General features: G+C 37.6%; 1 protein-coding gene across 4 annotated transcripts in view; it reads right to left on the reverse strand.

The window, feature by feature from the left end:
* LOC105221859 (uncharacterized) overlaps positions 1-14,013 on the reverse strand; it is a 189,581-nt gene that overhangs the window by 23,062 nt on the left and 152,506 nt on the right. For all 4 annotated transcript variants that reach the window (XM_049457274.1, XM_049457273.1, XM_049457272.1 and 1 more), the window contains exons 7-8: positions 8,769-8,975; positions 8,532-8,662 (exon numbers count right to left, since the gene is read on the reverse strand). In XM_049457274.1, coding sequence (XP_049313231.1) covers positions 8,532-8,662; positions 8,769-8,975 — 338 coding nt within the window. The remainder of the gene's footprint in view (positions 1-8,531; positions 8,663-8,768; positions 8,976-14,013) is intronic.

Below are 14,013 nucleotides of genomic sequence, written 5' to 3' on the forward strand. Positions count from 1 at the left end.
ATAGGATCTCAAAAACTCTTATCAATCGACTTAACACATTTTGGTTAAATTTTTGGAAGTGTGTCAATGTTAGAGTCGCTCCAAAACACCTGAATTTTTTGCAAGAACGATATCGTAACTTAATGTAGTGATCCGATTTAAAAAATTTCTGCGGTGATTCTATCATTGCTTTGTACAAATATATTCGTCAAATAAAAAATTACTTGAGCACATATAAGCACTTGATCCCGATTGTTCAGTTTGTGTGGCAGCTTTATGATATAGTGATCAGATCTAAGCAATTTCTTAGGAGATTGTACAGTTGCTTAGTACAATAATCTAGTCCAAATTTCGTTATGATACCCAGTCGAATAAAAAAGTTTTTACCATAAAGACTTGATCGTCCAGTTTGTAGTGCAGCTATATGCTGTATATAGGATTTTTTCATAGGGACGATACAAAAGTATATCATAAGGGACAGCAAACGACGCCATATTTTTCTCATTCTTTTGACATTTCTCTTTAGTAAAATTTGACATCTCATCATGGAAAGATATACGGTCCAAAAACGAGTCGAAATTATTAAAATTGACTTCTGAAATTCGGAGACATTGGCCTCAACTTTAAGAGCGCTATGTCCAATTTATAATCGTCATAATCATTCTGTCAGATCAACAATTGACCGTCTAGTGGAAAAAATTTAATCCACAGAAATAGTAAAAAATGTTCCCGTGCCAGTGAGACAAAGAAGTTCCCGTAGTGTCAACTGAGGAAGACCCCAATCAATCTCTCACAAGGCGTTCTCAAGCGTTGTGAATCTCTGTGACGTCGTTGTGGTGAATTTTGGCCTACTTCCTTACAAGATCAAATTAACGCAAGAACTGAAGCCGCTTGACCTTCAGAATCGTCGTTTGTTCGTTAATTGAACAAGCAACAACTTGAAAATAATCTGGATTTTCATCGAAAAATCATCTTCAGCAATGACGCGCTTTTCTGGTTGAAAGGTTTCGTCAATAGGCATAATATGTATTATTGGTGAGAAAGAAATTTAAACGTACTCCATGGGTCACCGTTTCATACCGAAAAAAATATATTTGGTGGAGTTTATGGGCCGGAGGCGTCATTGGGCCGTATTGGTTATTGTTACCGTTCAATGATTACTGAGTATTTTTAGTCCGTTGGATAGGCTTGGACAATATGTGGTTCCAACAAGACGGCGCCACAAGCCACATAGCGAGCGTCACTATCGATTTATTGAAAACCAAGTTTGGTGAACGTGCAATGGCCCAGTCAAGTCTAGACGATCGAGGCTTCCTGCGATGTGACGACATTAGAATATTTCCTGTGTGTATGGTCTATGCCAACAAGCCAGCGACAATTGATGAACTTCGTACGAATATTGAATGTGAAATTGCAGCAGTATCGGCCGATCTATGCTTCAAAACAGTCGAAAATTGGGTTCAGTGTCTGGACTTCTGCAAGAGTGTCCATGGTGGCCATACAAAGGAAATCGGGCTCCATATATAATAACATCGAATGTACTTTCACAGGAATAAAGAATTGCATGGATATCGCAAACCCATAATAATAAGGAATTCTCCCACTCAAAATCTTTACCTTGAACTTCTACGCATGGTTAGGTGAATAGGTGTAGTGGTAATAAAAGTTTCAAGCAGCAGAATATTGCATGCGGATGCGCATAAAAGAAAGCCTGATAAATTATTTTAAAAATACTACTTTAAATTTATTTGACCTTTCCTCTATGCTACACCTTTCATCAAATTAGGTGGAAAGGTCAGTTAATGCACCTAATTTAATAACATTACCTCTGACCATTCGTGAGCAAAACTGCTGTTACGAGTATTTTCGTTGACGAAGGTTGACCACACCGAGGAAAGTTAATGATATAAGATGGAAGGCCTACATAAATGAACTGAAAATATAAGAAAACGCAACAACAATGTGCAAAAAAGTTATTTTTAATGACTAAATTGTTGTTGGAAATCTAAGAATGTTGTGCTAATGTACTTGTTGTTTTTTATACAAAGTACACCCATACAAGCCGAGCAACTTTTGTGCGGACAAGGACATGACAGGCAACTTAATCAAATAAAATGAAGAGGCAATTTGAGGAGCGAAATGACATCAAAATGATAGATGATAACAGTGAGTAGAAGCGGAATAATGTTGCGCTTTGAAAGGCACTCATTGAATTGATAGTAAAAGAAACATGATAAATTTGAAAAACAAACTGCAAAATGAAGAAAATTACAATGAAATGTAATTAAAATGCTGAAAAAGCGGTGGAGAAGCAAAATAAGAGTGGAGGCTAACTAGGGAGCTTTGTACATTCCACTACTTTAAAATTTTCAGCTATTTGTGAGATTTATAAAAAACATGCGCAGGTATAGTAGACAAGTAAGAGTAATGTATAGAACAGTTTCAAAAGAAATATTACAATGTTGTATGTACTTATTTTTAAAGTGAGTGGTGTCGTTATTGGCGGTTGAGAGGTGGTAGCAGTTGAGGAGTTATTGAGAAAAAATGTCGGAACACGGATTTCTAAATGGAAAGCTTTGCTCTCTTTCCTCTCGGAGTGCTTAAAATTCTAACGAGTAGTTCGATCAGTCTTTGTGAGCTATACACCGATTTTTGGGTCCTGGTTGCCTTGTCATTCTTATAATATGAGAAAATGTTGATTTATTGCTCAACATTATCTTCTTGTCAGAAATGGAGGCCATCTGAACTTCATTACGAAGCCTTAGAAATTCACCAGAGTATGAGGTATAAAGTCAAGCGGATGTTTGGAAATATGTTAGGATATGAGAATTAGGGGACTTAGAACACAGCTGAAAAGCACCGTAATTCGAAAGATATACCTACTGAATTTCATTAAGATTTATTACATATTGTCCGATAGATGCGGTATAAAGTCATTCGAAATTTCGAAAAAATCGAATACATTCCATCGAGGTGAGAAGCCTACGCACATAGGATCCACTTCAAGAAACGTTCTAGACATAACACTATACGCAAGTTGATATGCATTGGAAGAAAATTGAAGGGTGGTCAGCACACCGTCCTTTTCAGACCATAGGGACAACTACGTCTCAATTAGATCGGAAGCAAAGGCCAGAAAGTATAGACAGATACTATTAGGCAAGTGACTTAGATCCTGCGTGAACAACTGATATGAAGAGCTTCAAGAGAGCGTGACTGTATGTACGATTGCTCTAAATACAGCTCTTCACTACGCACGCCCTACGTTGCGACTCAAGGACAAAAAAGGGCCATCTTGCTGAAACAAGGATCTTGCATACCCAAAGTACGGGAATGCTTCAATTGGGCCAAACTAGCAGAAAGTGAGGACTGTTGTCCCGAATATAAATATCGTCTAAGGGACTACAAGCAGTTGGTGTACAGGACTAAGCGAGAATCCTGAAACAACTTTTGTAGTGGATTTTAAAAGGTCCACGAGGTGGCGAGACTTAAGAAAATATTATCCCAAAGCCCCGTCTCGTTCGTTATAATTCGCAAAAGTAGCAGAGAATGGGTGGACAACTTCCAGGACTCATTGGAAGCCCTAGTCAGCGTGCACTTTCCGTTCGCAACAATTCGAACGGACTTATTGTACGACTTGGCGCGTTTTATGGCGAGATCTTAAATTGAAAGCTTGTAAAATACAGCTTTTGGTAGAACTGAAGCCGCTGGATCTTCCCAAGCTACATCGCTTCTCTCTGTGATCTCTTGAAAAGCTAAAGAAGATCCGACGAACCAAATTTTGTTCAGCGATGAGACCCATTTCTTGTTCAATGGGTACAAAAGCAATAAAAATTGCCGCATTTGGGACGAAAAGCAACCTGAAGAGACTCAAGAGCTGCCATTTCATCCAGAAAAAAAAAACAGATGTTTGGTGTGGTATGTAAGCCGGTGCATGAGTCCATATTTCTACATAACTGATGCCAGTGAAAACGAAACAGTCAATGGCGATCGTTATTGCGCCATGATAAGTGGCTATTTGATGCCTGAGATTGAAGCTCCTAATCTCGTCGATATTTGGTTTCTACAAGTTGGCGACACTTCTCAAACATCACATCAATCAATGGATTTATTGAGAGAACACTTCAGTCGAAATGCTTGAACGAGACATTTGAAATTGCATTAAACGGATGAACCATCTGAGACGATAGATAGAGATAGGGCACTTCGAAATAGATCACCCTTTATACAGATATAAAACTCAGTCAACTCTACCAAATAAAAATGACACGATCGATGTGGCAGTAGTCTTTAATCTTATTCCTAGTTATGAGCCGATACCTTGTCAAAGCACTTTTTCTACGTTTCTAGACCACAAGTTGAAGAAGAAGATCCATCGAATAACGAATAAAAGAAAAAGTGCCTATTTAATAGTATAATAATCTGGCTTCGGATTTGAAAGAGTGTCTCCTCCTATATATTTACTATACTTTATATATATAGAATACATATATACGTGTTGTCGATACTAAGAAATCATCTTGCATTAGGAGTAAGTTAAACAAGAGTCTTTCCTACTTCATAGCCACTTGTAGCGCGTTTGTTTACACTCCCATTAAATACATCCTAACTCAACTAACTCAATAGCCATCACTTATACCTACCATATGTACAAAGGGTTGATTTTGCTTAAGAGCTTGCGAGAAAAACTTTTTTACTAAAAAAAAAACGCATAAAATTTGCAAAATCTCATCGGTTCTTTTATTTGAAACGTTAGATTGGTTCATGACATTTACTTTTTGAAGATAATTTCATTTAAATGTTGACCGCGGCTGCGTCTTAGGTGGTCCATTCGGAAGTCCAATTTTGGGCAACTTTTTCGAGCATTTCGGCCGGAATAGCCCGAATTTCTTCGGAAATGTTGTCTTCCAAAGCTGGAATAGTTGCTGGCTTATTTCTGTAGACTTTAGACTTGACGTAGCCCCACAAAAAATAGTCTAAAGGCGTTAAATCGCATGATCTTGGTGGCCAACTTACGGGTCCATTTCTTGAGATGAATTGTTGTCCGAAGTTTTCCCTCAAAATGGCCATAGAATCGCGAGCTGTGTGGCATGTAGCGCCATCTTGTTGAAACCACATGTCAACCAAGTTCAGTTCTTCCATTTTTGGCAACAAAAAGTTTGTTAGCATCGAACGATAGCGATCGCCATTCACCGTAACGTTGCGTCCAACAGCATCTTTGAAAAAATACGGTCCAATGATTCCACCAGCGTACAAACCACACCAAACAGTGCATTTTTCGGGATGCATGGGCAGTTCTTGAACGGCTTCTGGTTGCTCTTCACCCCAAATGCGGCAATTTTGCTTATTTACGTAGCCATTCAACCAGAAATGAGCCTCATCGCTGAACAAAATTTGTCGATAAAAAAGCGCGAAACACATTTCGAACCGAACACTGATTTTGGTAATAAAATTCAATGATTTGCAAGCGTTGCTCGTTAGTAACTCTATTCATGATGAAATGTCAAAGCATACTGAGCATCTTTCTCTTTGACACCATGTCTGAAATCCCACGTGATCTGTCAAATACTAATGCATGAAATCCTAACCTCAAAAAATCACCCGTTACAAAGAGACAAATATTCTGACAGATATTTTGCTTTACCGTGTCAGTTGCGAGAAAAACTCTGACGTTTACTAAACTCATTAACGCTCTACATGAACATGAGTAAACGGCGGGCATTGCTATGCCACCGCAAATACTCAACTGCGAACGAGACGAAGGCAAAGGTGGGCTGCACTACGGAGAAATTAAAGAAAATGTCCTGCTAATGTGATTGTGAGCTTTGGCCGGCATTATGTTGGAAAGGAGTCAAGCACTCGTTAAACTTCTCTTTACGTGCCCATTGCGCCCATTCGTTTATTTACTTACTATTTACTTTTTGTGTTAAATACAGACAACGAACGGCCTTATAACCTTATTTTACCGACAGAAAATTTGTATGTGCGACCGTTCATGTAAGTCTGTGGGATTATAGAATCTTCTGCAAAAAGCAAAAACATGACTGTCTGTATTTGTGTGTTGTTCCATTTAACTCTGACCTGATATTACTGGACTGTGAAGTGAAAATAGCAGCAAACACTTGGCCATGATGCTATATTGGGCACAGCTGGATAGCACATGAGGAAAATAATCCTCAATCTCATTATTTGAAAAATTATTTGCTTTGAATGAAAATGGGCTTACAAGTAAGACATGCGAGTAAGTATTTATATAAACATTAAATGGCAGCAAAGGAATGACGAGGATATAAATAACGGGTGATTTTTTTTGAGGTTAGGATTTTCATGCATTAGTATTTGACAGATCACGTGGGATTTCAGACATGGTGTCAAAGAGAAAGATGCTCAGTATGCTTTGACATTTCATCATGAATAGACTTACTAACGAGCAACGCTTGCAAATCATTGAATTTTATTACCAAAATCAGTGTTCGGTTCGAAATGTGTTTCGCGCGCGTGTTTTGTTCAGCGATGAGGCTCATTTCTGGTTGAATGGCTACGTAAATAAGCAAAATTGCCGCATTTGGGGTGAAGAGCAACCAGAAGCCGTTCAAGAACTGCCCATGCATCCCGAAAAATGCACTGTTTGGTGTGGTTTGTACGCTGGTGGAATCATTGGACCGTATTTTTTCAAAGATGCTGTTGGACGCAACGTTACGGTGAATGGCGATCGCTATCGTTCGATGCTAACAAACTTTTTGTTGCCAAAAATGGAAGAACTGAACTTGGTTGACATGTGGTTTCAACAAGATGGCGCTACATGCCACACAGCTCGCGATTTCTATGGCCATTTTGAGGGAAAACTTCGGACAACAATTCATCTCAAGAAATGGACCCGTAAGTTGGCCACCAAGATCATGCGATTTAACGCCTTTAGACTATTTTTTGTGGGGCTACGTCAAGTCTAAAGTCTACAGAAATAAGCCAGCAACTATTCCAGCTTTGGAAGACAACATTTCCGAAGAAATTCGGGCTATTCCGGCCGAAATGCTCGAAAAAGTTGCCCAAAATTGGACTTTCCGAATGGACCACCTAAGACGCAGCCGCGGTCAACATTTAAATGAAATTATCTTCAAAAAGTAAATGTCATGAACCAATCTAACGTTTCAAATAAAGAACCGATGAGATTTTGCAAATTTTATGCGTTTTTTTTTAAAAAAAAGTTATGAAGCTCTTAAAAAATCACCCTATATAACATTAAGCTTTGATGGAGGTCATTAAATTTGGCACACCTGAGCGTATACGTGATTTTATAGTATACTTGTATGTAGAGTGCCCGAAGGAGAGAAAAGGCTAATGTCTAGTTGTAAAGGTGCGAGGACTTGATTCAGATAAAAGTGATTATTTTATTTCAGAGTATTTAATTTTATTAAATTAATTCATTACAGTATGCGCATGTCAGTGAGCATTATTTAAGAACATTAATAATGTACTGGGTAGTCGTAAAAGTCTTTTCGTATTTTGTCAATAGTTGCCATTGCAGTCGTATATCACCAGTGCTACCAATCACATTGTGTCATACCATATACTATAGTATTGGAAAGGTGAGATTTTAAGCTTAATTTAACCAAAGAAAATTTAATCCAGGGAAGCTGAAAAAAGTTAAATCTGTTCAAAAATGACTGAAAATAATGAAGAAATACGCTATCTTTAGAATTTTTTTAAAAATGGATAAAAGTGGTCTATTGAAACGAATGTGTACCGTTTATTTATTTATTAGTATAAATACAAAAAAGAAAAAATAAATTAAAACTTGATTCGAAATACGAAAAGACTTTTTCGACTACCCAATATTTCTGGCCTTCATTCAAATTTCTTCTTATATTTCAGTTAAAATATTCTACTCTTATAGCACCTTGCCTAAATCTCTCAAAATATTTCCTTACCGACCACTACCTTTTAGTGCCTTTTCCATTTATTTGACACTCTTGGTCGTTAGTCAGAGCACCGAGTGGCGTTCATTACATTGAGTGCTTTTCGAGATTTCCGTGCTCAATTTTTCCACCATTTGACTTTCGCGTACCGTCTCTCCTTGCCGCAGTGTGCACTTTTGTTCTTCTTTGAATGTGGTTTCTCTGTGCATTTCACGTGTTTGCTAACATGCTTTCGAGGTTTGTTCGAAAAAAAATCCGAAAATGGTAAGATTTTATTTTTTCGCTTTTTCTCACCGGAAGTTTTGTTTGCCATGGTAACAAAAAAGCGCTCGAAATCCATTGAAAATGAGTGTCTGAGTCGAATTAAAATAAATTTGTATGCTTCGCTCGGTGATGGCCATGCATTCACTGCAAAGTGGTTCGCTAGTCCGTCGATGCTGTGGCAGTGAAGGTGGCAAAGCACACACTGTGAGTGATTATGTAAATCAAAATGCTTTTATAGCTTCATCAAACTCTTGTCTTCCAATCAGAAGTACTGATTAGGAACTTCACGCTAAATTGCATGCTTAATTGCTTTAATTGAGTATATTGGCTTTGGTATACGGATATCATATTCGATCTGCAATACACACTCACCTGTCGAACGGCGTAGTAGCAGGTCAAGTTGCGCGGATAAATGCCGGGGAAGTTGGGTGATTGCAGACGGCACGCTTTCCTGTCGCAATCGCTGAAAATGCGTGAACAGTATGTGCCCGGTATGAGATCGCCTGTATGCGAGGAGGAATTAGAACAATAACAATTATGTTTAATTAAATAATTTGAAATCAAAAACTATAATTTTTTATTGAAATTGTGCGAAAGTTTCTTACTCACCCAGATAGTACTTTGGCTCCGTGTAGTTCAGTGCGTCCTTTTCCACAGCTGGTTGCAGCGAGCTCATGAAGGTCTTATTATTGGCGTAAGCACTGAACAGGCTGAAATCCTGGCCATAGCGGTCCGAATGTGCGCCGCTGGAATTTGTGAAATCTTCGATTGCATTTTGATTCTGAAAACTGCTGCGATTATACCACTGTCGAAGTTCTGTAAAGGGGGTACAAGGGACATGAAATAAGTAAGGAGTTCGATAAAGCTAGGGAAAAATTGTTCATGTCATATAAACACAGGAACAGTTTTTAGCACTTAATCGTTATTTAATGCAAATTCTTAGTATTTATTTTCTGCGTAAACAATTTAGTATTTAAACCGACTTCTGTTTTGGACGCCACTCCTTGTAAAATGAAATCAATTTGGCAAATGCTGCGAAATTTTATCAGTTGGCAAAGGGTTTTTCCTTCTCTTCTAAAGGGGATTTTTTTAAGAGCTTGATAACTTTTTTTTTTAAAAAACGCATAAAAATTTGCAAAATCACATAGGTTCTTTATATTAATCGTTAGATTGGTTCATGACATTTACTTTTTGAAGTTAATTTCATTTAAATGTTGACCGCGGCTGCGTCTTAGGTGGTCCATTCGGAAAGTCCAATTTTGGGCAACTTTTTCGAGCATTTCGGCCGGAATAGCCCGAATTTCTTCGGAAATGTTGTCTTCCAAAGCTGGAATAGTTGCTGGCTTATTTCTGTAGACTTTAGACTTGACGTAGCCCCATTTCTTGAGATGAATTGTTGTCCGAAGTTTTCCCTTAAAATGGCCATAGAATCGCGAGCTGTGTGGCATGTAGCGCCATCTTGTTGAAACCACATGTCAACCAAGTTCAGTTTCTTCCATTTTTGGCAACAAAAAGTTTGTTAGCATCGAACGATAGCGATCGCCATTCACCGTAACGTTGCGTCCAACAGCATCTTTGAAAAAATACGGTCCAATGATTCCACCAGCGTACAAACCACACCAAACAGTGCATTTTTCGGGATGCATGGGCAGTTCTTGAACGGCTTCTGGTTGCTCTTCACCCCAAATGAGTGCGAAACTTGGTCACAATCGCATTAATTGTTTGCTCACTTGTCGATTATGTAGACCATAAATCGGACGTAAAGCGCGAAACACATTTCGAACCGAACACTGATTTTGGTAATAAAATTCAATGATTTGCAAGCGTTGCTCGTTAGTAAGTCTATTCATGATGAAATGTCAAAGCATACTGAGCATCTTTCTCTTTGACACCATGTCTGAAATCCCACGTGATCTGTCAATACTAATGCATGAAAATCCTAACCTCAAAAAAATCACCCGTTATATTAAGAATGCGTTTAATAAAGTGATTTGAATGTGTGTGTGTGTGAAATTAAGTGAAGTTTAGTGCTCTTTTATCTGAAATATCTGATTATTCTTTCTTCCAAATTTTAGTTAACAAAATTTAAGAATATTTTTAGTAGAAAATGCAGCTGATAAAGTTTTCACAAGTGATGGGTATAGTTTTGTTCACCTAACGCTTGTGTGTATAATCCAAAAATAATTGGAATATAGTGCTCAAAAAGACCACTGAACGAAAAGTTATAAATTGTCTTAGGTAAACTTCACGACATGCAGACTTAGGTAGGGTCATCTGTGGTTAGAAAAATTCTGAAAGAGTTGGCGGCGCCAGCCCTATAATAAGTTCAATATACATACATATGTACATATGTATCTCTCGACCCGTTCAAGTTAACTAGACCAAATTCGCTCAAGGCAAATACTTTCGATATACACTCCGGCTGTGTGAAAATGGGTGAAATCGAATAAAAATCGGGCCACTTTCCGAATCACGGTTAAGTTGTAAACGACTAGGAGTGCGATAAATCACCAAACAAATTAATCAGAAACAGTAAATTTTACGAGTTGTGTTCAAAAGTATCGCGAATTTTGTTGTTTTTTCAAAAATTATTTATTATTCATGAATATCCATTTTGTCCCCTTCAAAGTAATCCCCATGAGATATTATACACTTATGCCAACGGTTTTTCCAATCTCGAAATCGAAGCTTTTCAAAAAATCATTTTTTTTATCTCTCCTTCGATGCCGTCTTTATCTCGTCAAGAGAAGCGTAACGTCGTCCTTTCATGGGCCTCTTCAGTTTAGGGAACAAGAAAAAGTCACAGGGGGCCAGATCTGGTGAATACGGTGGCTGCGGCACCATTAGTGTGTTGTTTTTGGCCAAGAAGTCGCGCACAAGCAACGATGTGTGAGCAGGGGCGTTATCGTGGTCCATTTTTCCAATTTTTGTTCTTCCACAAATCTGGGCATTTCTGGCGGATTGCTGCGCGCAAATTGCGCATAACTTGCAGGTAATATTCCTTATTGACCGTTCTTCCCTGTGGCAAGAACTCATGATGCACCACGTCCCTGCAATCGAAGAAAACTGTCAGTTACGATTCGCGAGACTTTTTGAACACACTTCGTACACCAAAGGTGGCAGAAAGGGTTTTGTAAGAGCCGTATCAAAATTGGAATACGGGCCTAACACACCCAATTTTAGCTAAAATCTCTTATTTCAGGACCTACCCGACAAATTTCAATCAAAATTGAGTACCTAACATAACCATGACATTTCTATATAACGGCATGATAATTCTCGAAGTCGGACCACAACCATGCCTCCTTTCCTATAATCTAATTCTAAATTCCATTTGATTCTTCACTTTTACAGTACACAAATCAAATACGAAAACATATAACAGAGAGTCCTTTTTCTGATAATAATTTAGCCAAAAATGCGTAAAAATCGGTTGATACCTTTTCAAGTCCCGATATACCTAATATAAAAATCTTCGATGGTTTCGAAAATGAAATTAAATCCGTTTAATAATATCCCAATAGAAAGATATACATAGTTTTTACTTCCGGTTGCCTTATAACGTATATACTCGTATTGGCCAATGTGTATAATAAACCGCGCAGTTAGTTTCTCCTTTCTTCCAGAATGGATAAGGAAGCGAAGCAAATGGGTCTAGTGGTAAACGGGGCAAGACGAAATATCTCCTGTCATCAAAACCAATAGTCGTCGTACTTGCGACTCACGTCAAGTCACTGTTGACAGCCATAACTTTGAAGCCGCAGCTAATTTCTTCCATTGAACTAGCATTAACAACCAACAAGAATTTCAACCTCGAAACCAACAACAACTATTTTGTGCTATTTTGCAATGAGTAGGTAATTGAGAAGTAAAGCCCTCTCTAGACGAACAGTGACAAAACTCAATAAGTCATTTATAATACCCGTCCTGTTGTAGGGAGCAGAGGCATTTACGATGACAACATCTGATGAGTCGACGTTACGAGTTAATCGAGAGAAAGGTTCAGTGGAAGATTTATGGTATTTTGTGCATTGGACCGACCCAAATCTTATCTTATCTGATCACTAAATTTCTTCTCTCAATAAATATATTTATTGATGCGATTTGTGTAAAGTGATGCCGTCTTGTTGAAACCCAGTGTCGCTGAGAATACGAAATTCAATTTCAGGTATGAAATACTAGTCAGTTGTCATGGCGCAGCTAAGGGTAGCCATTGACGGTTTACGTTTCTCAACGGTATCATTTTTGAAGAAATATGGATGGATGATTCCACCGGCGCAGAAACCACACTAAACCGTTGTTTTTTTGGCAGCTTTTCGGGTCGTTTTTGTTTAAAATGCGGTATTTTGCGTGTTTATGGGCCCATAGAGCCCATAGTAGCAAGAACATTCAACGTTTTCGAGCGAATTTCGCCCATTTCTGGCACAATGGGTATGTAAACAAGCAAAAGATTTCGCTGTGGAAAGGTCGAGCGGCTTCAGTTCTTGCACGCGTCATTTGTTAAAAAAAGCCTATTGAAAAAGCAGTTATAAATGATTTTCGATTACTGGTCGATTTTTTTCCTTTTTTATCCATAATATTAAATTTAGGTCTCTTTCTTTGAGTTTATATCAGATATATCCCATTTGAGTTAATTAAGTTGATTTTGGCATTAATCTTCAGGTATGAGGCAATATATAGTTATGAAGTTAAGTTACTCCACGACGTATAATATAATTTAATAAGATACAAAATATATATCATTGAATTAGTGAGTGTTGAATTCTTTCGCTAACATTCCTCAATATAAAGTTTTAACAACATCTGAAGTTATTTCTCCAGGTTCGATCCTTGCGAGAGTATAAAAAGTTCGGTTTTAATCGTACTTAACCCTTTCCGACTGGTGTTTATTTGTTAAACCGATCCAATATTTAGGGATTAGACATGAACTTGCGATGTAAACATATTGCAAATGGATCCACACTCTTGAGAAAACTTTATACTTTATATCCTGAAGAGGCTAGACTAAGTTTGCCACGATGTTGGTAACACCCAAAAGAAAAAATTGGATACTCTGTGACGTGTATATGATATAACATTAAGATCAGCGTGATGACTGAGTCAACAACACATACAACATCTTTAGAATATTTTCCACTTTAGCTAGTTCAAAGTGCGCCGTCTTTAAACGCGTTTTTATCGAAATTGTGTTTTTGAAGTCGGTTGCCAAGATTCCTCGAGAACTACCCAACCAATATTCATGAAATTTTATAAATCTTTGAGATAGATTCCTGAAGAGTTTGGCTGAAGGATGTTTTTTTTTCGATTACAACTATTTGAAAAAATAATGTCGCGAAATTTTCACTGAATTTGATATTTTTTTGTAATAACGTCTGCCAAAGTTCCTATTTTCAGTTTTTTTTCTTCGTTCAGGTTCTAGATTACGGTTTTTGACTAAAGCACTTATTTTCCACTTTATACAGATGATCTTGTAAGGAGTTATCCAGGTTCATCTTTTTCCAAGAGGTCACCGAAAATGCAGTCGCAATGGCCGAGTTTAACATATTTTTTTTCCAAAAATTTCAGAATGTTCTTATTATTATTGTATGTTTGTAATAAAAAAATCGAATCAAATATTTAATTTTTGATATGACAAAAAAAATTGTTGAAATTTGGCTGTTTTTTACTCCAGGAAACCCATGTAACCCCTTGATGTAATCTTAGAAGAAAGTGTTCAAATCGGAACAGTAGTGCATATAACTGCCCTACAAACTGAATGATCGGTATCAAGTTCTTGTAAGAATTCTTTGTATTTGTGAGGATTATATTACCTTCGGTTAAATGTTTTTCATGTTCTTTAATCTAACCCTAGTCA

Source organism: Bactrocera dorsalis, chromosome 5 (assembly GCF_023373825.1).
Source record: "Bactrocera dorsalis isolate Fly_Bdor chromosome 5, ASM2337382v1, whole genome shotgun sequence".
Lineage (NCBI taxonomy): Eukaryota > Metazoa > Arthropoda > Insecta > Diptera > Tephritidae > Bactrocera > Bactrocera dorsalis.